The sequence below is a fragment of the Thrips palmi genome, unplaced genomic scaffold (assembly GCF_012932325.1).
Source record: "Thrips palmi isolate BJ-2018 unplaced genomic scaffold, TpBJ-2018v1 HiC_scaffold_15, whole genome shotgun sequence".
Lineage (NCBI taxonomy): Eukaryota > Metazoa > Arthropoda > Insecta > Thysanoptera > Thripidae > Thrips > Thrips palmi.
The window spans coordinates 8,651,398-8,673,420 of NW_023144624.1; the positions used below are offsets into that span (position 1 = coordinate 8,651,398).

The following is a 22,023-nucleotide window of genomic DNA, read 5'->3' on the forward strand; positions in this document are numbered from 1 at the left end:
ATGGATGTGGGTGGTGTATTTCACACAACACATTATTCAAATGTTTCAATGATAACAAAAGTATATTCTACCTCTCATCACAGTTGCATCTTGCTTGGCAGTGATACAAAATAAACACATTACAGTACAATATGATACCCTTGAAGTTACCTTGGTTAATTAAGATTTATGAAAAAATATGCATTGAAAAATTTTCTTAAAAAGAAATTCAAGAACCCCAACTTAACACCATGAATACTTAATATAAGAATCATCACAGATTTGAATATACAGTAAAAGTGCTAATACAACATAAATATTAAATCAAAACAATCATGAGCTATCAGAGGAAATAGAAACTAACTACCTCAACTCACATACCTCTGCAGGTGCACAAGGCCACGGCCACAGAGTACGAACAAATACATCACTCATTAGACCTTCCAAATGATCAAAATATATAATTCATTTGTAAACATATAGAAAATCAATGTCATCAATGGTTGTGAACAAAAAAAGTAAAAGAAAACCTTACAATGTAAATTTGTAAATAAAGTCTGATAAAGAAAGTAAAAAAGTACAAATTACAAGATACTACTTTCATCAGTCCTGCAAAGCTTGTTCAGGCAGCAAAGAATTCAATTATAATTTTCTGTTCTATTCAGGTTTCTGAGTGCTTTCTCTACTTTCACTAAAGGAATGAAGACGCTCAATAGACACACTCAACTGCTCTAAACTTCCCATTAAGCTCTGCATGTGTTCTTGACCGGCTCGGAGACCCTCATCACTCAATGGTGAGAACAGCTCTCCTTGAGCACCTAAATCAAAATGGAGGCGGGCCAGACGTTCCTGTTGCTCTCGAATGCCCGTCATTTGCTCCATGCTGCAGTCTTTGCCTGAGGACGAAAATCAGTGTCAAGTGCAGAAAGAACCTATGAGCATATAAGTTTCGTGTCCGACCAGCCACATACCAAAAGCACGTAGTTTGCCTGAGTGGAAATCCTCGAGCAGATGCAGTAGAGCTTCTTCCATTCGATGCACGTCTGTTACATCTGTTAGAAAACAGTGATGTTGACATGACCGATCAGGATCTCGCAATCTGTTGCGCAGAGCCGATCGGGTATCTTGGGGAGCCAATCTTGATCGTGAATGAAGTAGATGGCTCAGCTGACTGTGAGACCCCGTACTGGTCAGGCCTATACTTGTGGCTCCTGATAGGCAATTGGTGTTGCATGGAAATGCATTTCATACGCAGCAGGCAGTGCATTTACAGGGGTTGTGCCATCGAGAGCAAAGTGAAGAGGACCATGCACAAATCATAAAACAAAAGAAAAAAAAAAGAAAAATGCCAGTGAGTAACAATGCAAGTAAACAAAAATAAGATATCTAAATTGAGTACCACAGCTAGCCAAAGATATGAATTATGAAAATTTACTGCTTATACACTACAGGAGACCCAAGATGCAACTAAATTATTATTAAGAACTGATACAAAAGACCCATGAGTATTCTAAAAACCAAAATACAAAGCTGATTTTTTAAGAAATCATAGAGTTCACTTAAGCCAGAGACATCTCTAATTTGAGTTATCAAAACAAAGAAACAAAGGATGAAGTCAATAAAATGATTATACGTCTCCCTCAACTCTCATCATGCACAACATGCTTAAGATTAACAATGTAACTAGAAACTGGTGAGAGAATCCTAATAATTTCAAAGAACAATTGCCTACATGTCATCCAAAAAAAAAATTAAAGGCCAGAATTGGCATGCTGAATAAAAATACATTGATACATTTATGTTTATGCTGATAAGCAGCTTGCATTTCATTCCAAACAAAAAAACGAGATATGGTACGGCTATCAATTCTAGTTCGGTGCAAATTTTCTTAGGTAATGTTGGGTCAAATAATAATATTTTGACATTTCCCAAAATGGAACTGCACACTTCACATTACCTTGGTAATCTTAGGCGATCTTAGGTTTGTCAGCACCTTTGACTACCTCTAACATGTATGGATTTTCTACAAAAAGCTAAATACTGCACAGTAAAAGGGATCTAAAATGCAAAGCTGGTTCATTCACTAATTCAAAAGCATTGAAATACAAGCATAGGCCCACTTTTAGCCCACAGGTAATTCATTCATAAAGTAATAACATTTAACTACATCTCAAAATTTTAAGACATATCTTTCTGATAGAGGCATGAAATTTCTTCCCCATACTGATGAGGTCGAACTGTTTCTGGCTTTACATATTACAAGATAATGTTTCATCGGCTGCTCTTTTTTTATTAATTTAAGTAACCAGTGTATCAGAAAAAAATAATACAAACCTCTTTTGATCTCCGCACGTGGAGCACTTTGGCCAACCTTAGGCGTTCTCTCTCTAGTCAATCTTGGACCTCCATGGTCAGACATCAGAGAAGGACCCCTGGATAGTTTTTCATTAACATACAGCAGCCGTGTGTTTTGTCCTGCTGAAAGGAATGTTGTAGAAAGGTAAGAATTGACAAAAAAGTTAACAAGGCAATTATTCTTTGATTTATAAAATTACCATTAGCTATTGTTGGAGCAGTTGCTGTTCGACTCAGAGATCGTGATGTTACAGAGCCTTGACTTGTACCCTGACTTAAGTTGGGTCCAATGACTGTACAATTTTTTGCAGTCTCGTGGCCAGCTGGGGTTGACACCTGCATGGCATCATCATCACAAGTAGGAATGCGCTCATATTCTTGCCGCTTCACTACTTGCTACAGGAGAAAAATATGAACCATGTATGAAGCACATGCAATTACAACCAAAACCGTCAAGCAACAAATAAAGGAAGCTGTGAGCTGACATATTTCAAAGTGAAAGTTGCTATTAAAACACACATTTAAAATTGCTTGAGGTCTATAACATCCTTCACCAAATCAGAGTCTAGTAGAGAAGAGGCATCAATAAGACTCGAATAAGAAAATCTGAACTGCACATGCTTAAAGCACACAATCTAGTCTACCTCCAAAACAGAAAAATTTTAAAAATGATTATAAAGGCAAATTTGAAATTTAAAAAAAAAGGAAATTAAAAAAAGCCACTGTTCTGCCACACATTAGTTACAAAAATTTCATTTAAGTGTAAACGGAGCAGCTAATATTTTTTTTTTTTAAATAGTGCACAAGCCACACATTAACAGATAGGATGGACAGCATGCAGACATTTCAATATCATTCGACTTGACAGAAAAACTATGTCTAGTGAAATTATTGAAAACAAACAATCGCCTAACATTCATATTCTATAATGGTTTCAGTCAAAAATTAGTTTTATTTGAGCTACAAAAATGAAAATTACCTTTGTGCTGTTTGGTGTTGACGGGGCAGCTTGAGCCGCTTTACACAAAGAAGGACTGACTGGTGGTGTGGCTCCACTCCGAACTTCATCATCATCACCAACTAGCTGCTGTAGCTCACAACCTTCATCTAAACCATTTGCCATTTCTTTGTCACAGGGCTCAGGAGGCACATCAATGAAGTTGCGAACAGTTATTTGAACCTAAGAAATAGGATTAGATTAAAGTTAGTCGCATACAAAGCAAGTAAACATTTGTTCTGTAAATTACCACAAACCAGTATGAGGTAAACATACAGTAAACACAAAATACAAAACCATCCAGACTTACATCATCTTCCGCAGCTATCTCAGACTCAAATGTAGTTGGCATTATTGACATGCAGGAACCTTTACAAATACGGGGTGGAATTACTACGAGGGGGCTCAGCGGTAAAACAGACAGGACAATGCAAACAAATACCCCAGACTATTGAAAGTAGGTTCTCCAACAAAGCTGGTTTACGTACATGCCAATACAAGAAGCAAACTATATAAAAACAACAACAAATCTAAAAAAATCACAGAGTTCACAAGTTGTATAGGACATTCGAAACACACACAGCAAAAATATGTTAATCAATGCCAACATGAACTAAAACCATTGTTGGACTTTAAAACAAAACAAAAAGTGAGAGAATGGAAGACGAGGCAACTAGAAGACGTAGCCGAAAAATTAAGTAGGTAAAATGTACACAGCAGGAAAACGTAACCTCAACACAAGTTCCTTTAACGAATAACACATCCACAGCATGCCAAGAATGGAAAAACAGAAACTAAATCCTGATGATAAAATGACCCTTACCCTTGCTTCAGCCGGATTAGATCCGAAATCAATATTTGGGGTCAAATAGGGTAGCTCAACACATTCAGTTGCGAACTGAACTTCAAGCACTTTCTGCTGCGGTGGAGGTGGGGGTTAAGGAGGCAGTAGCAAACAACAGCAGACTACGTACTGCGAAGCAGACGAGCTGGTGAAAACGGGGGAATGTTATGGATTACTCTAATTTGTAATGGTGGGTACACGTGTTTACAGAAGTCTGAGCAACTAGCCGAAAATCACAGATTTTCTTCCCAATTTCACTTAAATGTCTGGTCATTTCAATAGTATCGTTCACAGTCGGCTACAGCCGCTTCGAAGGTTTAGGCCTAAACATTGGCCATGGTAACACATTTCGAGGATCAATTTTCACTGCATTCCGTCGTTACAAAAAAAATTATTTGTATGCTGGTTGTTTTTAGGGCATTGTCTTTAATGTACTGCTCACCTTCATTGAAAATACTGTCCTGCACTAGCGTGGATTGTTGCCCATGTCCAAGACCTGTCAGAAATCGCTCAGTAACATTTTCTGATGAGCTAACAAGATTCGTTAGTACCGTGGTTGCCTTCTCTGACACTAGATGAACTGTGATTTTGGCGAAGCTAATATTTTTGTGTTAGTAGTTCGTCATCAGTTTTCAATCGGTACTAAAAACCTAGTCGCTTTTTAAGTGTAGTTTTATCTTGTTGAGGTTAGGTCTTTGAGTTGGTTACTTTTGTTGTGGGAAGGCAGAATCACAATATGGTTAATCTTTTATCATAAGTGGAATTTTTATCTTTTGTTGCATATTTTCGATTTGCAGATGAATAATGGGCCTAAATGATGCAGTTCAAGCACTGAAGTAAGTTTTCAAATTGTTTTTGAATGGGAAACCATTTGTGACTTTTTTCCTCTCAATGAGATATTGTCGAGATATCTCCAATTTGATTTCTTTATCTGTTTCAGAAAAGCAGATGTTCTAAAAGAGAAAGTTAATAATTGTCGAGAATTGCTGAACGATGGAGATGCTTGGGTTTGGCAACAACAGTTGCAAGTGAGTAAATTAATTAAAATCCGCACCAGTTTCACATCTTCCTGTAATAAATTGATTTTATTGTCTTTTGCCTTAATTTGTATTAACAGCGTATTTATCAACAAGTTCTCTTACAAGATTTGGAATATGCCCTTGATTGCAAAGTGGAACAGGAATTATGGAACTATGGGTTCAAAAACTACATTGGCATTCTTCAGAATATGGTGAAAGACAAAAAGGTTAATATTTATTTCCTCTGGCTGCTGCCATTTTTTTCTTAATAGTGGTTAATGAGCTCAAAAATTATAAATGATTTTTTTCCCTCAGAATCCCAGGAGAACTGAATCACAAGCAATGTTATCATGGTGTCTTGAAGCAGCTAGTGGCTTTTACCTGACATTGCTGCAGGAAATTTGTGCAGCTTTTGATCTGGATCTATCTTGCCGCAGGTAAGCCATTGTTAATTTTGACATGTATTGCCTATGACATGTACATGTTACGGGTAATGTCCGGCGGGTGGGTAGTGTCGACATTACCCGGGTAATGACATTACTCACTGGCCTCTGGGTAATGTCAAATCGGCTGAACATTACCCGGGTAACGTCCGAATAATTTAGCGGGTTCGGACATTACCCACATGACTTGTTAACCCATATGTTTTGCATCTTAATTTTCTTTGCAGGAGAGATTCAGTCTATGGAATTAGTGATAACTACAACAATGTTCCTAACAGGCTCATACAGCCTAATACAACTTCGTGTTCCTACATTTGTCAGCATTGTCTAGTTCACCTTGGAGACATTGCTCGATATCGCAACCAGAATCGTCAGGCAGAATCATTTTACAGGTTTTCTTCTTTTAATTTAATTTTTTCTGTTTTATGATTTACTTGTCGTATTGCCTATTTCATCCAATTGTTTTCCTCTTTGAGTAGGCATGCTGTTCAGCTTTCCCCTCATTCAGGCCAACCATACAATCAGTTGGCTCTCTTAGATTCCAGTAGAGGAGACCGTCTTGGGACAGTTTTTCACTATGTCAAAAGTGTATCAGTGAAACACCCTTTTCCTGCAGCTGCAACAAATTTAAAGCGAATGTTTAGTAGGTTTGCTGAAGATCAGTAAGTATTATCATCTAAAGTGAAATAAAAATACAGTACTGTAATGTGAATTATAAAGTGGATTATCATTTTGCTTTGTAATTTTCCACGTAATATTTCTGTTTAACAGGTTGAACTTGGATGGACGTAGCAAGTTAACAGTTCAAGAATATGTTGCCTTGTTTCTCAAATTTCATGGGATGCTGTATCTTAATGCAGATCTCACAGCCTGCAGTCGTACTATTCGTCTCTTGACTGACACACTGACAGCGCAGGTGGCAACCGAAAGCTTTACATCTAGAAAGCTAGTTCAGGTGTGTGTTAGCAACAGGAAAAGTCGCAACCTACCAATTCTCCATCCTTTGTCTAACATCCGTTTGTCAACAGATGTTGGCTGTCAATTTATATGCCTTGCATCGTGCTCGGGGTAACATTTTCCCTGCTGAAAATGAAAGGCATTGGGACCAGAGAGATGATCTTGCTCCCAAATTGTCACCTGATGAGATACAGGCCAAAAGCCTCCTTTTAGATCTCATAGCAGGTTCCCTGTCTGCTCTTTTATTGCCAGTATACACTATCAGAGAGAATGAGGCTCTTCTTGAATATTTTGCTCTTCCTGCAAGTAAGCTCGTCTTTTATTTTTATTGCGAATGTAATTGGTATAGATTTATTTTATGACCATTAATGATTTTTGTGATTCTAGTTAAACTTACTCTGGACTGGATTCGTCTCGAGCCTCATGTACTTAATAATCAAGCTTTCTCATCCCGGTTGCAAATCTGGCCAAGTTTGTGCAAGTTACTAAATGGCTTACAGCCTCTTCTCAATGCTTCAGATCAGTCAAACAAAGGTAGGTCCCAAGAAAGAATATAAAGATAGGCTTGGTATATTTTAATGCCCTGGCCATAGGAAACTTAACATTTACCCAAATGTGACCATGCTTGTGCTCAGGTTGCAGTTAATGTGGTGAAAAATAAGTTTTTTTTGTGTCTTTTTTGTTTTAAAGAGCAGTCAGTGAATTTTTAGTTATAACGTTATTTGCTTGTTATCAGTTTCATCAATCCCTCTCCCAGAGGACAGAGAACTTCATGGCTTTTTGCCACTCACTAAAGCTATGCAAGAGTTAACGTGAGTTTGATAATGATTATTTATTTCTATCTCTCCGTTACTTTTATGTCTTGGCAATAAATATGGAAACTGACTTACATCTTATGTCATTAAAGGTTCCATTGCGAAGACTCCAAAATTGATACACCTGAAATAAACCGCTTCCGTGCCTCAAGACTTGTTCAATTTGGTGTTTGGTTATCCAAGCAAGAAGAAAATGCAGTTATATCATCCAGGTAGTTTTTGTGCATGTAAGGGAAGACATGCTTTTAATTGCCTAAATAACCTTTTCTTTTTTCTGTTTTTGTATCAAGAGAAATGCATGACAAGAGCAGAGAAGGCCTGGCCAGTATTCGGTCTTTTGAGGCTTTAGCAAGTGGCCAAGCCCCGTCAAGTGAGCTGATTCGAGAACTAGAACAATTAAGTCTTGGAGTTGGACAGTGTCCTCAGCAACCATCGCCATCGCCCTCCGATGCAGGCAGTTGGGGTGGTAGCAGCACATCAACACCTGGGGGTGCTGTGAGTCCTCCCCCTGTACCACCTGTGATAGTAGAACAACTTACAAAAGTGCCAGGTTTGTATTTCTTCTTTGTTTGTTATTATGAATATCAAACATTTTGACAAGTCAGAATTCCTCAATTCTGTGTGTTTAGAAAAGAGAACAGGCATACTAAAGCCACAAGGGTCTCTTGAGAAATCTAGAGAAAAAGAATTTGGTGAATCCGAGGACAGTGGGCTTACAGTAGGTACTGGTCGCAGAGGTCCTCGTCAGAACATTGCCATGCAAACCATTCTGCGTAAAGGAGTGACTTTGGCTCCAGAGGCTGATGTGAAGCAGGTAAAATTCTTAACTTTTATTTTAAGTTAGAAACCACTGAATTGTTCATTTGTATGTTTCCTTTGTGTTTCCCATTTTTTAAACTTCTGATAAACTGTGTGTGTTTGTTTACAACCAACTGACTACTTGCAGGTTTCTTTTAAAACTCCATCTCCAACCGCTCTGGATCGAAACGATGGATGGACAAGCCAAAAGTCCGTCCAGTCACAACCTAACTTACCATCCTCGCCTTTACTTTCACCCACTGCTTCTGCATCGTTTTCTCAACCACCGCCTCCTCTGCAACAGTTGCAGCAACAGGCCCAAGCGAGAGTTGTACACGTACCCCCACCACCAATATTCCCTCTTCCTCCAATGTCAGTTCCACCTCCAAGCATTCGCCAAAATATGCTTGATGCTAGTGGCCATAATTTTGTTATTTCTGAAAATGCTATGGTGATTTCCCTTGTATTACTTCTGTTTAAATCCTCTAGGATATTTCATGTTACATTTGCTAATGATAGTATTATTTCCAGCAAATGCGTCCACCTTTTGGTGCATGGCAAGAAGAGGCACTAATGCCAAATCTAGTGTCAGATAGCAACCTCAGAAATTCTTGGTGGCCTGAACATGACCAGGGGCCATCCCAAAGCCGCTCCCAAACAAGGAACCTCCCTGTAAACATGTACAATGGTGCTGTGAACTGGGGACCCATGCCTCCAAATCAACCACAACCTCAATACCAGCGACCTCCCCCACATGTCCAGCAGCCATTGAGTAATGGAATTCAGCAACCACACCACCCTTCCTTGAATTTGCACAATTCAACAGTGCAGCATCAACTTTTCCAACCTCATTCTGGTTCTATTCCTAGGCAACAGGAGCCTCAATTACATCAGGTGAGAAGTCATTTTTGCCCTGGTGAACTTACTCTGCCAATTGGCATCAATCTTTTGCTGTTGCTATTTAAAATCAATTTGGTGTTTACAGGGTACCCAGGGGTCATCAATAATGTTCCAAAATCAGCAATCACATAGGACTCTCTCAGAAGTAAATGCCAAAAATAATGCATAGTTTTATTTTTTATTATTGTTAGCACTTGCTGCTTTCCTGGGTATTCTATACATTGCTTTTGTTTTTCAGGATAAATGTGGAGATTCTCCCAGTAATATTCAAGGTTTCTCTCCATACTCCCTTTTTAGTACCAATAACTGGCTATCTCCAGCAATATCACCAGGACGGAGTGGAGTGGATTCAGAATCCAGGGATGGTGTGAACTCTATCAGGGACAACCCTGACCCAAATGGAGGCAATGGAGCAGCCATAATGGGAGCACAGGTATGTGCAATTCTGTTCTCTTATCACCAGTATCTTGTGGTACAAACTAAAATCAACAATAATTTATATTTTAATTTTTTTTTTTCAGTCCCTGTGGTCTGGTCCAGGACCATCCCCTCTTGAGAGACTGCTAGAACAACAAAAGCAGTTTCGAGAGGGTCCCTCTCCATCACCTAAGAGTGGGACATGAACACATCAGGAGGCAGACACCTTGCTCGCTGGAAGTGAGACTTGGTTGGCTTTTATCTTTGAAATTTACTGTAAAGCTCTCTGCTTCAGTTTTCACCATGGAGCTGTGTGCCCAGTACATATTTGTTGTGTTAAACACATTTTCAGGTATCCATGCCCACTTCTTATCAAAATCACAAATATTGTATTTGATGGTGGCCCTTTTGAACTTCGACATGTTTGGTAGGCTGGAAAATTTTCAGTCTCTGGTAGTGGCTGCTTCAGTGTTCATGAATGATTTTTTTTCTGACTGAATTTGCAATGCTGTGAAAATACATTGAATTTGTTGTGAGATTGACGTGGGAGCAGCTTAACGTGTGCAGAAGTTACTTTATTTTTTCAGATTTTATTCCTTTGCCAAGACTGAAGGTTTGGGTTTTCTTACTGATGTTAAAATGAAGCAATAGAATATTTACTGTGCAGAATCCACTGCTAGAATCTACATACCTTAAATTTCTACCACCAAAATAAGGTTTTATATCAATACATTTTCTGTTAGGCATCATTTAAAAGAGAAAAAACCATGAGTAATGAGCAAAGGAAATTGCAGATTCTAAGTTTGTTGGTAGCATTTAATGCTATGCAACTGAAAATTAATTGGTTTATTGATTAATGTCATCTTAATTGTTCTTAAGAATTCATATTGTTTTCAACTCTGGTACAATGCAGGTTTTTGCATGATGTATATTTAGCAAAGTACTTAAATTTTTCCAAGACTAAGTGCGTTTATTTGATTTCTCTGTTTGTGATCTGCTGAGTGCATTTTGTAGGAATGTTATGAAACTTAAAATTTACTTGGGCTATTTTCAGCCTGTAAAGCAAATGGTTATCATATCAAAATGATAACGACTAGTCAGTCATTTTAATTTGACATGATCTCGAAGTTGAAGAGAAAAGATTTCTGTGTTGTAGCAAGACAAACTTAGTGTATTGAATGTGATTATAATGCTTTGAAAAGATGCTGGATTGTTTTGCTCTTAGATGTCATTAGCAATGAAAAATTGCACATCTCTCAGTGTGCTGTTTCAATTATTTGAAAATTTAGAGGAAATGTGTTTTGAGACATTAATTGTCTTAGACAAAGTGTCAGATGTAAGTTTTGAGTTGTATTTCATTTGTGTGTTTTCAAGTGCGACCCCTTCAATGGGGGAAGTGAAAGTGAATACTGTATGTTGAGCATACTGTGTCGATGTAGCACTGAATGCATTCATTTTAGTTGAACTGATCCGTAGCTAATTAGAGACAAATTAGCAAATAACCTATTCAAAGCACAATACCAGTAATTAGTTAATCTGTTTAAAAAGAAATGCATTTATGGAGATAAAATGTTGGGTTTCATATTTTAAATGTTCCAAAAAAATAAAATGAAGTTCTTATCGTTTTGTTTCTTTATAAAATGAGCATTGTGAAGCTTGCACTTAGCCCTGTCACTCAATATTCCACACAACCAAGTAAATCATTTTACAACTATAAAACAACAAATAAACTGCATTTAATTTAGGTCCAAGTCAAAGGTTTTAGTTACAATCTAAACATAGCAATTGGTAAACCATAATGCAATCTAATTAGATAGTCTAATCTAAACACATAATCTTGTCCTAGATAGGCTACTGATGTCATTTCAGATAGCCAATTTAACAGGGGGAAAAAATCTGATATCACATGCCCCCAAAACTATCCAAAAAAATAGACTTTGATAAATTGCAGACCAAGACTACACATCTCAAAATGGTTGATTTAAGTAGTCAGTAGAACCTGGTCTCAGATCATCCTCACATTCGAGAAAAAGAAAAGTCCGCAGTAATATATTTCCTCTCATACATCATTAAACACATCAAAATATTTTTTAAACATTTGTGTGAGAAAAATCACAGCATTTGCTGAATGAGATAACATAATTCATTTATAAGGTTATCAACAATAATAGATTTTTTGTTCCCTACATTTAAATGAGAAGTAGATAAGAGAATTGAGAGGTTAATGTTACAGTGACAACAGCATTTGTAGAATCACTGATTCCATTAAATTTTGCCAAAAATCCTCTTTTGCTCATTACAATGCATCAACGAATCCAACTAAATTGATCTCTACACATTAACAACACCAAAATTCAGGTAACATTACAAAGTAGAATCATCACTGGCAAAAACCTGAGACAACCAAACATGTCAATCAGTCCAATAGTTAAAATCATTTCTCAAAAGATTAAAAGTTGTCATTTGACAGGGTAGAGAATTTAAGGATTTACAAATTCATAAATAGTATTAACGTTTTCCATTATTATAATTAATTGCCCGTGTTGGGGCTTTGAAGTTTGATGCAGCTGCGTATTGAATGTCATAGGCAGACTGATGAATCTTGAAGCCGTACAGTCTGTAAATAAATTTTTTTTTTCGAAATATTAACAGAAAATTAGAGAGAGCAAGTCAACAAAACAACAGCAAAAGATTTTTCTACCTTGGAACAAAGTTATTAGCTGGACGCTTAGGTCTATACTCTGGATGAACCATAAAGAGCATATGAGGAAATCCAGTGCCAAAGTAAGCTCCATCAATGTGGTGATGACGTATTGCTTTGGGGTTGTACACATCCATACATTTTGGACAGTAAGCTTTCACCATTGCTTCACCAGGAAGATCAGACAAGCCTACAATTTGAAGAAGCTCAGTATGAGTTAGTTGCTTTAAAGTAATTAGCAACGTATGATCATAAAAACACTCACCAATTGGAAGGCTCGGCTGAAGTTCACAGTATACCCGTGGACAATGCCCAAAATCACCTGCCTGGTACTTTTCAATCATCTGTGCTATACCTCGATTAGTCAGAATGTATCTGGCATGAATTAAGCCATAAAGCATCTCGGCTGCTTGTTCTATGAGATCTGATTGATGCTGATCTAATAGTTCGTCATCTTAAAAAGGTTGAGACAAATATTGTGAATAGAAGGTAACAACATATGAATCATGCAGTCAGTCCCATTAAATCAGTCTTACCTGGTTCTAGGTCAAGAATCATATCCAGGGCTTGCCGGTAATGTGGGACTTGTTCACTTAGACCTGTTAGATTGAATTTATCATGGATATAGTCGTTACCCACCTCGCAAAAGAATTCATTGCCTCTCAGTGCCACAAACCAAGAAATCCATGACACTTCCTCGGAGCTGCTCATTCTCCTGAAAAAATAATAATAGTGCCTCATATGTCATAGAACTGCGGATGGTAAGTTATGTTGAGTTCATAAGACATCAACACCCAGACAACAAAAGATAACTTCTCCAAAAATAATTGTCCTAACAAAACTTTGAGAAAAACCCAAAATTTCAAATGAGAGGGGGCAAAATTAAGTAACTAAGTATGTGACATCAGCTGCTGACAGGCTTCATGATAATAATAAATTAAGAAAACCTAACCTGACGAGGGTAAAAAATAGAGAGGCGCCGGCAGAAAATGTTAAATTCAGCACGGTCAAAGCGGTGCGTGGTATGTGCAATTTGTTTAACAGAAAGATAGTCGTTTAATTCATTTTCAATTTACTAAGGCGAGCTTGCAAATTGTTTATTTTGGTCAAGGGAAGAGGACCCCAAAATGTTATGGAAAATTGGGTGAATTTCTGGTAAATCCATCGGCTAAGGTTCAGAAAACTCCTAGAAAGCGCTTGGAGTTGTCAAAATAAATTACCTTTTCAGTACGTTCCCTAGGAGAGCCACGCTTAACTTAATATTGGTCTTGTAAAGAGCAGTTTGGTTAGAAATTAGAAATCGCTGCAGGCTAGTTTGCTACACCCACCTCACTTCGCGGCACCCAAAAATTCTCGACCAATCAGGGAGCAGCGTTGCATCTGTAGGCGGAGCAGTCGGTCTCCAAGGTATGTGTGATCTCTACCTCTTGCTTTTGTGGTTATGCGTTTTTACGTTGGTCCCTACGTCCCTTGCGTCGCTGATGACGAGTATTTGTGGATCAGCTGGTGTCAATGGCGGCGTACATCGCTGTATGTACATGGATCAGGTGTTGGTTGGCCTGGCCGCTTCAAATGGCCAATCATGTGTCGCGCTTCCCCCTCCATTTTGGCGATTTCTGCTCTTTGCTACGTTACGTCTCACGTCTCACGATTACACGATTATCTTGCGTTCTTAAGTTTCTTTCGTAATTTTTTCTGTTTGCGTTGTGTTTGGATTCCACACGTTTCTTACTTCTGTTTACTTTGCGCGTTTGGATTTACGTTTCTTAAGCTATTTCTCAAATTGCAGCATGAAGTAGTACTACTTCATGATTGCAGTCCTTCCCCATGCCCCCTCCCTCTTCACCCCCTCAGAAGACGCATGAACTATGCATGCAAGCATCCCTTTAGCACTACTTGTGATGGGAGAATAGGAATGTTTAAATAATGCACTAATTTCAGACACAAAATATGCACTTCAAATTGTAGCCTTTACACATCCTCACCATTTGAGATCACTCTAAGCTCATACCTCACATCTTGTACAAATCTATTGCCTCTTAAATGTATTATTTGACAATCAGTGCTGCCATCATAATAACTTCTTTAGGTAAAATAAAACAAGTGCGGTTTAGATGATGATAGGAAAATTGAGATTTAGAATGTGCAGCACTAAAAGTATCTCATCCACTTAAAAATACTGCCAAAATCTTTTCATTGGCACTTTTCCTTCAGTGTGGATAGTTAGGTACATTAAAAATTGCTTGATTGAAACAAGCACTCAAGCTCACATGAGATGCAATGGAATTTTGTGACTGCAACTCTGCAGACTAGTTACGGAAAGGTGTGACATTTAACTAGCTGTAGGAAACTGACAAAAATTAATGATTGACAATTTAAATTTCTCTCTAACCACATCACTACCACACTCTATACACCAGAAGAAAAAGACTCCTGATAGCATGCACTAGCTAACATGATAGATATAATATAAATTCTTTTTACTACAGGAGGGAATACAAGGTTTGTTTCTGGTAACTAGGATAAAACTTTTCAGTTAGTTGATTTCTATTGATTTAACCAAGGCTACTTTATAATCAAAGCCACTCTTGGGATAAAAATTTGACAAATCTTGTGGAGACTACTGTACAGTTAAAATTTCCTTGGCACAACCCACAAGTCATTTCATGCAATGAACCAAAAAGAAGACACAAGACAAATTTCTCTCAGAATTTGAAGTAGAGTTGTCTTTTTGTAATTACAATTATTATAAAATAATTACTATATTTCTCCGTTTCATAAAATCATTACTTTTGAACAAGTCAATAGATAGTTAAAAATAAATAAGTAAAGAAAGATCTTAAAATGTAAAAAGTACATTATTTCATTGATTGAAAAATAAAACTGAGGAAAAGAAACATTATTTCACAGGTGCAACAAGGCTTGTTGCATACATTGCTTCAGAGTGCAACACATATTTTTAAAACGTCAACCGAAAAATAAAATGCTTACTTCCACAAAAAAAAAAATGAGAAGAATAGAAAAATAACAGCAAATATATGGCAACATTGGTAAAGGTCCAGTCTTATATGGGCAATGCCTTAGAGTTCTACAGTAGTATAGTACAAATTGACGACTCTACAAATAAAATTTGATAAACAATAGTGTCTCCAAATAACAATAGACACATAAATAACAGACCAGCGATTCAACAACTTTAAAGTAAAATAGTTAATACTCATAGTACATTGTACTCAACAGCCATCCCCCCAAAAAAAAACCAAAAACGAAATGCAAGACAATAAGCATTGCATGTAAAACTTCTAGATAAGATAAGGGCAGAATATGCTATTCAGCCCAGTTCAGGCAAACTACTGAACTTTGTAGTCGCGAGATGGCATTTTTGCAAGTCTGAAATGGGTAGTTGATTACCTACAAGCTAATGAATTCCAAGTAAAAGGTAAAGGTAATTTCTATAAATGCAATTAAGCAAGCAATAGTTAGAAGAATTACATAATCACAGAAGTTGCTATCGTATTGGGGACAAGTTTCTGCAAAACTTGGTCTTCAGACACTTATATGATGATTGTTCAGGTCAACGTGTTACAGAGAGTACAAAAGAACCTATAACTTGAATCCAACTCATAATTTCCTCCATAATGCAACAATGAAACAAATCATCACCCCCAATCTCACACAAGACATCCTTTACAATTTATACATAGGCCTTTAAAATAGATCACTACTTCCTATTACCACAGAGCTAGGTAAGATACACAAATCAGTGCCACTTTAAATCATGTCTTAAAAGTGCAATTTAGAGAGCTACACCAGAGATGATTTGTTTAAAAGAATTGCTATCTTTGGCACATCACATGCCAAATTAAACAAACTATTAAAAATGTCTGCATAATTCAGTCATTCTACACACACATGCAGAGTCACAAATATTAGTTTAACAATAATACCATAAAATTTGAGACAATAGATCATCATACAATGAACAATAAATACCATGCAATCTAAATATTTCTAGAATGATTTGTGCAAGGAGAAACAAAAGATAACAACTAAAACGACTTCCTTTCCACAACCCCTCTAAAATTCAAAGTCTTAGACATGTAACCATGATTGCAAGACACACCAGGAACCGACAAATTTGATTTCTTTGGTAGGCAAGCCAATATTCTCCTTACATAAAGGGGTGATCACTTAAAACGACTAGTAAAATTTCACATCAATTTCTCTGTGATGCAAAGTGACTCACTTAGATGATTTCTGATGAACAAAACAGACTGCTTTGCCACTATGAACTATAACAACATGTAAAAATAACACTTTGTTCCTCAGTACCATAGGCAGATTACTTGCTTCAAAACAAATCGCTTAAAAAGATTACTGCTATAATGGGGTTTCTTTCCTCCACTGGAACCCATTATTTGGTCGTGAGTTCATGATGGCAGCAGGACTTGCAACACTTGAATTCGTAACACGAGCACTACTGTTCATTTTGCGGCCAGATGCGAAGTCCAATCCGTTTTTAAGGCCCGGTACAAGTCTGAGAGCAGGATTTGTGACAATCCCATTTCGTTTTGGCTTGCTTCCACTGTGAAGAAAACAAACAATGCACAAACCAATGTTACTTTGTGTGGTAAAGGCATCATTCAAGTAGTTGTGAAACGATAACTCACCCTCCACTAGAATGATTGAAATCGGACCCTGATTTTACATTCCTTCCAACACCAGCACTACTGTTGCCAAGGATTATTCGCATATGAGTATCACGGGTAAAATGAGGATCTGCAAGTATACTTCCGACACCACCTAAAAGTAATTTAAAGAAGGGAAAATAAAAATTTTGAGTGAAGAGAACACCAAGATCCTACTTATTTACTTTTGCTTCATGCTTCAACTGACCTGTTGGGGTCACAGCCATGGGGCTGGCTGGCATACCAACGTCGCTGAGTGGTGAGTGTGGAGGGGTGGCATAAATTGGACTTTGAGGTTCTGATTGCAGGGGACTAAGTAACCGTGAAAGTGGTCGAGATTTTCCTCCTCGTGTACACTGCTGTAGTTGTTGGGTGAATGACAATGCAGCCAGCTGACGAGAGGAATAGTACGCAAAATAGAATCCTCAGAACTACCTGGCACTTCTCTTGGCACATGTCCAGGAGGGATAATATTCAAAGTAATGTCATACATACCTGATGAGAATTGTTGGACTCTTGGTGAGAACTCTTAGTACTACCAGTCAAGTTACTACTGGACTTGGAGTGGCTGGAGTGGTTCCCCAAAGAGACAAAGGACCTTCTCTTGGATGTTGAATCTGGTGAGTCAATGGGAGATATGGAATTGTGGTGAGCCAATGGAGCGGAAGGAATGAGAAGAGCTGAAGAAGGTTTTGTTTCAGCAGAAGCTCCTGAAGTAATGGAGGCAGCACCACTACTGCCACCTAAACACAAATAAAATAAATTAATACAGTATAAGATTAATGGTAAAAAAATAATAGCCTAGCAAGAAAATGCACAAAGAGCTTTCTGATTTACCATTCGTAGTTAATCTTAGATGGTGTGGTCTGGAACTTGCTGCAAATTCTTCTAGAAGTCGAACAACATTATCATGCCCACTTTTCATGGCTACTCTCAGAGCATTACGACCACAACGATCTGAATGATTTGGATCAGCTCCATGTTGAAGTAAAGCTCGGACACAAGCCTCATGGCCTTCTTGAGCGGCGATACCTTCAATGATACAAATGATAGAATCAATACCGTGTTACTATTCCTCCCAATGCCTGGCACAGTAAAGGGGATCACTCCCAGACTTCCAACTTACCTAGAGCAGTTGCACCTTGGTTACAAGTATGGTCCGGAGCGGCTCCATGCTCAAGGAGCAACCTCACTATGGACGCATTGCCCTGCCAGGAAGCAGAGTGAAGCGCAGTGCGATTTTCCAAATCAACTGAGTTTACATCGGCTCCCCCAACCGTCAGAAGTAGAGCAACCATTTCAACATGCCCTTGCCAAGCACTCACATGCAATGGTGTGCGGCCCTGAAAAGGACCAACAATAACAATCTTAGTTAACTTTGCATTTTGTTTTAAATTTAAAAAAAAAAAAAAGACAAATAGACACAACAATAAACAGGAGTTAGAAATACAGTACAATATCAGCTATCTTTTATACAATAAATTTACCTCAGAGTCTCTACTTTCCACATCCGCCCCTCCCTGATCCAGCAGGAAGCGAGCCATAGGAAGCCGATTTTCTAATGCTAGGATATACAAACAGCTACGACCGTCAGCATCCTTAGCATCCACGTCAGCACCACTCTGAATCAGACACCTTACCACCTCATAATGGCCCTCTAAAGCTGCCATTCTGTAATCAAAGGAATATGATTGAAAACTTAGACAGTAAATTTCACTTTATTAAAATGCGAGTGCAATGTAAATCACAAATGTTACCGCAGGGCAGCTTTGCCATCATGGGCCTTCTGGTCCGGGGGCGCTCCATGCCTGACCAGTAGGTCTTGCACCAAAGCCACATGGCCCTCTTGAGCAGCAAGCATCAGCGCTCCCTTGCCATCGTTGTCGGGCTCGTCCACTCGGGCACCACCCTCTAGCAAAGCCTCGCAGACTTCACGATGGCCTTCAAATGCTGCATAGTGCAGTGGAGTCCAGCCAGAGTTGTCTCTATGCTGCTCATCAAGACCTGGAGTACACATAAAAAATAGCGCCACTTAAATTTGAAAGCTCCCCTATCACCAAACTAGATGCCTGAAAATGAAAATGTAGCAAACCTCGATCAAGAAGCTGTCGGACGACTTCAGTGTTGCCTTGGGCAGCAGCCACGCTGAGCACGGTGCGGCCCTCGTTGTCAATACTGTCGACGTAACAACCCCAGAACAAGAGCAGGGCCACCACAGTGGAGTGTCCCATGGACGCTGCAGCCCACAGTGGAGTCCTGCCACAGCGGTCTGCGTGGTCCACATCTGCCTCGCTCTCCAGCAACAGCTCGCAGACATCTCTGAATGGGCATCGAACAGGAAACAGTCATGGGCCAGCTCAGAAGTAAAAACGGCCGAGCTTGAGACTTGTTTATGTAAAGTTACCTGTGGCCTTCAAAGGCAGCCACTAGAAGAGGGGTCATGCCGTCTTTGTCCTGATGATCCACACTCGCTCCTTTATCCAACAGGATGTTCACAACCTGGAACAACGCGGTGCTTGTCACTCACTGTGCCCTTCTAGACCGCCACAGCTCGTGTGCTAGGGTACAGTACTTACGCTGACTTTGGCGTAGCCCTCGTTGGCCGGGACGCACAGCGCCGCCACGCTGAGGGCCGTCCTGCCGTCGTTGTCGGCGTGGTCGATCTCGGCGCCGTACTCCAAGAGGTGCTCCACGATCTCAGCGTGGCCCATGTAGGCGGCCGCGATGAGCGCCGTGCGGCCCTCGTCGTCCGTGCGGTTCACGTGCTCGCTGGACGGCGCGGACCGGAGCAGGGCCAGCACGATGTCCTCGTGGCCGCCCCACGCCGCGGCCCGCAGCGCCGTGCGCTGGTCCATGTCGGCGTAGTCCACGGCGGCGCCCGCCTCCAGCAGCAAGTCCACGACCTGGCGGTGGCCGCCCCAGGCCGCCGCGCGCAGCGCTGTCCACCCGTCGCGGTCCGCGTGGTCCACGCGAGCACCCCCGGCGAGCAGCACCTGTCGACGAACAGTCGGTGAGCGGCTTTGCCTCCGCCTCCGCCTCCACCCTCGCGGACAATGGCGTGACGGACTGACCTCCACGACGTCGGCGTGGCCGTGCCTGGCGGCCAGGTTGAGGGGCGTCTGCCCGTGCCTGTCGGTGCGCTCCAGCTCGGCCTCGGGGCAGCTCTGCAGGGCGAGCTCCAGGAGGCGGGAGTCCCCCTCGGCGGCCAGGGCGTGCAGCAGCGTCCTGCCACTGCTAGGGTCGGCCCTGTTGATGTCCCGGTCCATGCCCAACATGCCCAGCAGCTCGGCCAGCGCGCCGGACGCGGGGCTGGGCTCCGAAATCTAAGGAACAAACAAGGCCATTCAGCGTGCTGGCGCCAGCGAGCAGAGGGGTGCGGCCACCGCCAGCCACCGCCAGCCACCGCACAGGCAAGGCGGCAAGGCCCTGGAACACTCACTTGACTAGAAGTGCCCTCATCGTCGACGGACGGAGGCTCGCCGTCGGCGCCAACGCCCACAGACCTCTTCTCGACGTCGTCCGCGCCGCCGACGCCCCTCGCGGAGTCCTCGTCGTGGCCATCCTCGTCCTCGTCCTTGGGCGGCGGGATGGCGCCGGCGGCCAGCAGCAGCTTCAAGACTTGAGGTTCGCGAGGCAGAGTGGGCAGCGGCTCGATCGGCGGCGCAGCCGTCTCCACGACGGCCTCCTGCGAGAAGGGGAAGGCCAAGGACGGTGAAGGGAACCGAAACGAGCCGAAGGCACGGCGAGTCAACCAGAGCCCACACTCACCCCCTTGTCCTTCTCGTCCGGGAGCAGGCAGTCCTCGACCGGCGCACCGCTGTCGATGAGCCACAGCACCTGGAACTGGTGCTGGTCGAGCGTGGCCGCGCCGGTGGCCGCCGTCTCGCTCTTGTCCGGCTTGGGCAGCGGCGGCAGCTTGGAAAGGTGGAAGGCGAATGTCTGCACCTGCAACGCCACCAAGTTTCGCTTTTCAGACTGGTCTGTTTCCCGCCACGAACGGCTGGCTCGCCTCGCCAGGGACGCGGCGCTCGCACACTCACCTCCTCCTTGGACAGGTACTTGGCGCGCATCGTGTACCACATGGCCAGCATGGCGTGGCCCTGCGCCGCGGAGCACAGGTACTTCTGCGTGCAGTGCTTCACGTCCAGCAGCCACTCGGCGAAGCTGTGGTGGAACAGCAGCAGCTGGGGCTGCGGCCGCGCGGGCGCGGACGCGGGCGAGGTGGCCGTGGCCGAGGCCGCCGACGGGGAGTTGGAGAGCACGGGCCCGGTGGTGACGAGCACGCGGCGCAGCAGGTGCAGCCGCCAGTTGAAGTACTCCCTCGACACGTTGGGCAGCGAGGTGCTGATGCACGACAGCAGTTCGTCGCGCGTCAGCGGCCGCCTCGTCGTCAGCAGCACGTTCAGGAGGGGCTTCACCTGCAGCAGCAAAGCGGCAACATTCAATCGTGAGTTAGTTACAGACGACCACACAAGGGAGGCGAGAATGAGAATGCGGTCCGAACCTTGGCGAACTGCTTCCGGTTGAAGAGGCGCTGGCACAGCCACAGGTAGAGGCCGTTGAGGGTGCCGGGGATCTCGCGCACCTCGCGGAGCACGATGAAGTTGTCGGCCACGCCGTCCAGGACCTTCTCCAGGTACAGGAAGCAGCCGTTGCTCTTGATGTGCAGCTGGTTCAGCATCTCGGCCGTGTCGCGCGAGATGTGTTGCTTGAGCGAGTCCTCGCGGTCCAGGCGCGCCAGGATGTACTGCTGCACGTCGCGCACCACCTGCGTCTTTCGCAGGTCATCCAGGGAGATCTTCCGGAAGCCGGTGAACATCTTGGCCACGGCCTTGCTCTGCCGCCGTGCCGTCACCACGAGCAGCAGCCACTGCGGGAACAGGTGGTGGTGGTTGGCCAGCAGCTCTCCGATGGTGCGGCTGGTGCGGTGGGCGGGCGCGGGCACCTCCAGCGGTCCGGTCTCGTCCAGCGAGTCCACCAGCAGGAACAGGCACTGCCGCGGCGGCTCCAGCGCCAGCAGCGGGAACAGCACGGCGCGCTTGAGCGCCTCGTCAGGGTCCCGCTCCAGCATGTCCGGCTGGAGAGCGGCCTGGGGGCAAAACGGGAATGG

General features: G+C 42.0%; 4 protein-coding genes across 10 annotated transcripts; 1 reads left to right on the forward strand and 3 right to left on the reverse strand.

The window, feature by feature from the left end:
• Positions 1 to 35: 35 nt before the first annotated feature.
• LOC117641577 lies at positions 36 to 4,291 on the reverse strand. Of its 5 annotated transcripts, none has more exons than XM_034379039.1 (7): positions 4,155 to 4,267; positions 3,642 to 3,700; positions 3,314 to 3,514; positions 2,535 to 2,670; positions 2,314 to 2,457; positions 951 to 1,190; positions 36 to 875 (listed from the first exon to the last, which is right to left on the reverse strand). In XM_034379039.1, the coding sequence occupies exons 2-7, from the start codon at positions 3,690 to 3,692 to the stop codon at positions 637 to 639; spliced, it is 1,011 nt and encodes a 336-aa protein (XP_034234930.1). In that variant the 5' UTR covers positions 3,693 to 3,700; positions 4,155 to 4,267; the 3' UTR covers positions 36 to 636. The 5 variants fall into 5 exon arrangements, with proteins under 5 accessions (XP_034234930.1, XP_034234929.1, XP_034234932.1 ...); XM_034379038.1 differs by having other exon boundaries at positions 2,314 to 2,454; positions 2,535 to 2,730; XM_034379041.1 differs by having other exon boundaries at positions 951 to 1,031; positions 2,535 to 2,730.
• On the forward strand, positions 4,230 to 11,145 carry LOC117641575 (protein SMG7). Of its 3 annotated transcripts, none has more exons than XM_034379032.1 (19): positions 4,230 to 4,365; positions 4,973 to 5,011; positions 5,116 to 5,203; positions 5,293 to 5,421; positions 5,510 to 5,631; positions 5,865 to 6,029; positions 6,117 to 6,299; positions 6,409 to 6,592; positions 6,666 to 6,900; positions 6,982 to 7,128; positions 7,331 to 7,406; positions 7,502 to 7,621; positions 7,700 to 7,959; positions 8,039 to 8,223; positions 8,356 to 8,658; positions 8,739 to 9,101; positions 9,193 to 9,252; positions 9,346 to 9,540; positions 9,629 to 11,145. In XM_034379032.1, exons 2-19 carry the CDS (start codon positions 4,980 to 4,982, stop codon positions 9,728 to 9,730), a joined length of 2,949 nt encoding a protein of 982 aa, XP_034234923.1. In that variant the 5' UTR covers positions 4,230 to 4,365; positions 4,973 to 4,979; the 3' UTR covers positions 9,731 to 11,145. The 3 variants fall into 3 exon arrangements, with proteins under 3 accessions (XP_034234923.1, XP_034234924.1, XP_034234925.1); XM_034379033.1 differs by lacking the exon at positions 4,230 to 4,365 and adding an exon at positions 4,500 to 4,572; XM_034379034.1 differs by lacking the exon at positions 4,230 to 4,365 and adding an exon at positions 4,795 to 4,814.
• A 95-nt stretch (positions 11,146 to 11,240) lies between these two features.
• Positions 11,241 to 13,746, reverse strand: LOC117641578 (casein kinase II subunit beta-like). Its single transcript, XM_034379042.1, has 5 exons — positions 13,446 to 13,746; positions 12,762 to 12,940; positions 12,491 to 12,679; positions 12,226 to 12,415; positions 11,241 to 12,141 (listed from the first exon to the last, which is right to left on the reverse strand). The coding sequence occupies exons 2-5, from the start codon at positions 12,934 to 12,936 to the stop codon at positions 12,033 to 12,035; spliced, it is 663 nt and encodes a 220-aa protein (XP_034234933.1). The 5' UTR covers positions 12,937 to 12,940; positions 13,446 to 13,746; the 3' UTR covers positions 11,241 to 12,032.
• Positions 13,747 to 14,160: 414 nt separating this feature from the next.
• On the reverse strand, positions 14,161 to 22,002 carry LOC117641728 (ankyrin repeat domain-containing protein 50). Its single transcript, XM_034379304.1, has 16 exons — positions 21,418 to 22,002; positions 20,954 to 21,331; positions 20,682 to 20,858; positions 20,353 to 20,598; positions 19,985 to 20,236; positions 19,490 to 19,906; positions 19,318 to 19,412; positions 19,006 to 19,232; positions 18,671 to 18,917; positions 18,401 to 18,584; positions 18,040 to 18,256; positions 17,751 to 17,945; positions 17,409 to 17,656; positions 17,122 to 17,305; positions 16,896 to 17,028; positions 14,161 to 16,810 (listed from the first exon to the last, which is right to left on the reverse strand). Exons 1-16 carry the CDS (start codon positions 21,982 to 21,984, stop codon positions 16,606 to 16,608), a joined length of 3,972 nt encoding a protein of 1,323 aa, XP_034235195.1. The 5' UTR covers positions 21,985 to 22,002; the 3' UTR covers positions 14,161 to 16,605.
• Between the last annotated feature and the right edge of the window lie 21 nt (positions 22,003 to 22,023).

What these genes read in the sequence shown, in the direction of transcription:
- LOC117641577 (XM_034379037.1), bottom strand. Translation starts at nt 3,692, where the DNA reads ATGTCAATAATGCCAACTACATTTGAGTCTGAGATAGCTGCGGAAGAT. An exon ending in AGATAGCTGCGGAAGATGAT is followed by an intron (nt 3,515 to 3,641) that starts GTAAGTCTGGAT and finishes CCTATTTCTTAG; the next exon opens with GTTCAAATAACTGTTCGCAA. An exon ending in CAACACCAAACAGCACAAAG is followed by an intron (nt 2,731 to 3,313) that starts GTAATTTTCATT and finishes TTTCTCCTGTAG; the next exon opens with CAAGTAGTGAAGCGGCAAGA.
- LOC117641575 (XM_034379032.1), top strand. Translation starts at nt 4,980, where the DNA reads ATGGGCCTAAATGATGCAGTTCAAGCACTGAA. An exon ending in TTCAGATCAGTCAAACAAAG is followed by an intron (nt 7,129 to 7,330) that starts GTAGGTCCCAAG and finishes GCTTGTTATCAG; the next exon opens with TTTCATCAATCCCTCTCCCA. An exon ending in CAGCCATAATGGGAGCACAG is followed by an intron (nt 9,541 to 9,628) that starts GTATGTGCAATT and finishes TTTTTTTTTCAG; the next exon opens with TCCCTGTGGTCTGGTCCAGG.
- LOC117641578 (XM_034379042.1), bottom strand. Translation starts at nt 12,936, where the DNA reads ATGAGCAGCTCCGAGGAAGTGTCATGGATTTCTTGGTTTGTGGCACTG. An exon ending in GATTCTTGACCTAGAACCAG is followed by an intron (nt 12,680 to 12,761) that starts GTAAGACTGATT and finishes AACCTTTTTAAG; the next exon opens with ATGACGAACTATTAGATCAG. An exon ending in GCTAATAACTTTGTTCCAAG is followed by an intron (nt 12,142 to 12,225) that starts GTAGAAAAATCT and finishes ATTTATTTACAG; the next exon opens with ACTGTACGGCTTCAAGATTC.
- LOC117641728 (XM_034379304.1), bottom strand. Translation starts at nt 21,984, where the DNA reads ATGCTGGAGCGGGACCCTGACGAGGCGCTCAAGCGCGCCGTGCTGTTC. An exon ending in TGGAAAGTAGAGACTCTGAG is followed by an intron (nt 18,257 to 18,400) that starts GTAAATTTATTG and finishes GGTCCTTTTCAG; the next exon opens with GGCCGCACACCATTGCATGT. An exon ending in TCTAAGATTAACTACGAATG is followed by an intron (nt 17,657 to 17,750) that starts GTAAATCAGAAA and finishes ATTTGTGTTTAG; the next exon opens with GTGGCAGTAGTGGTGCTGCC.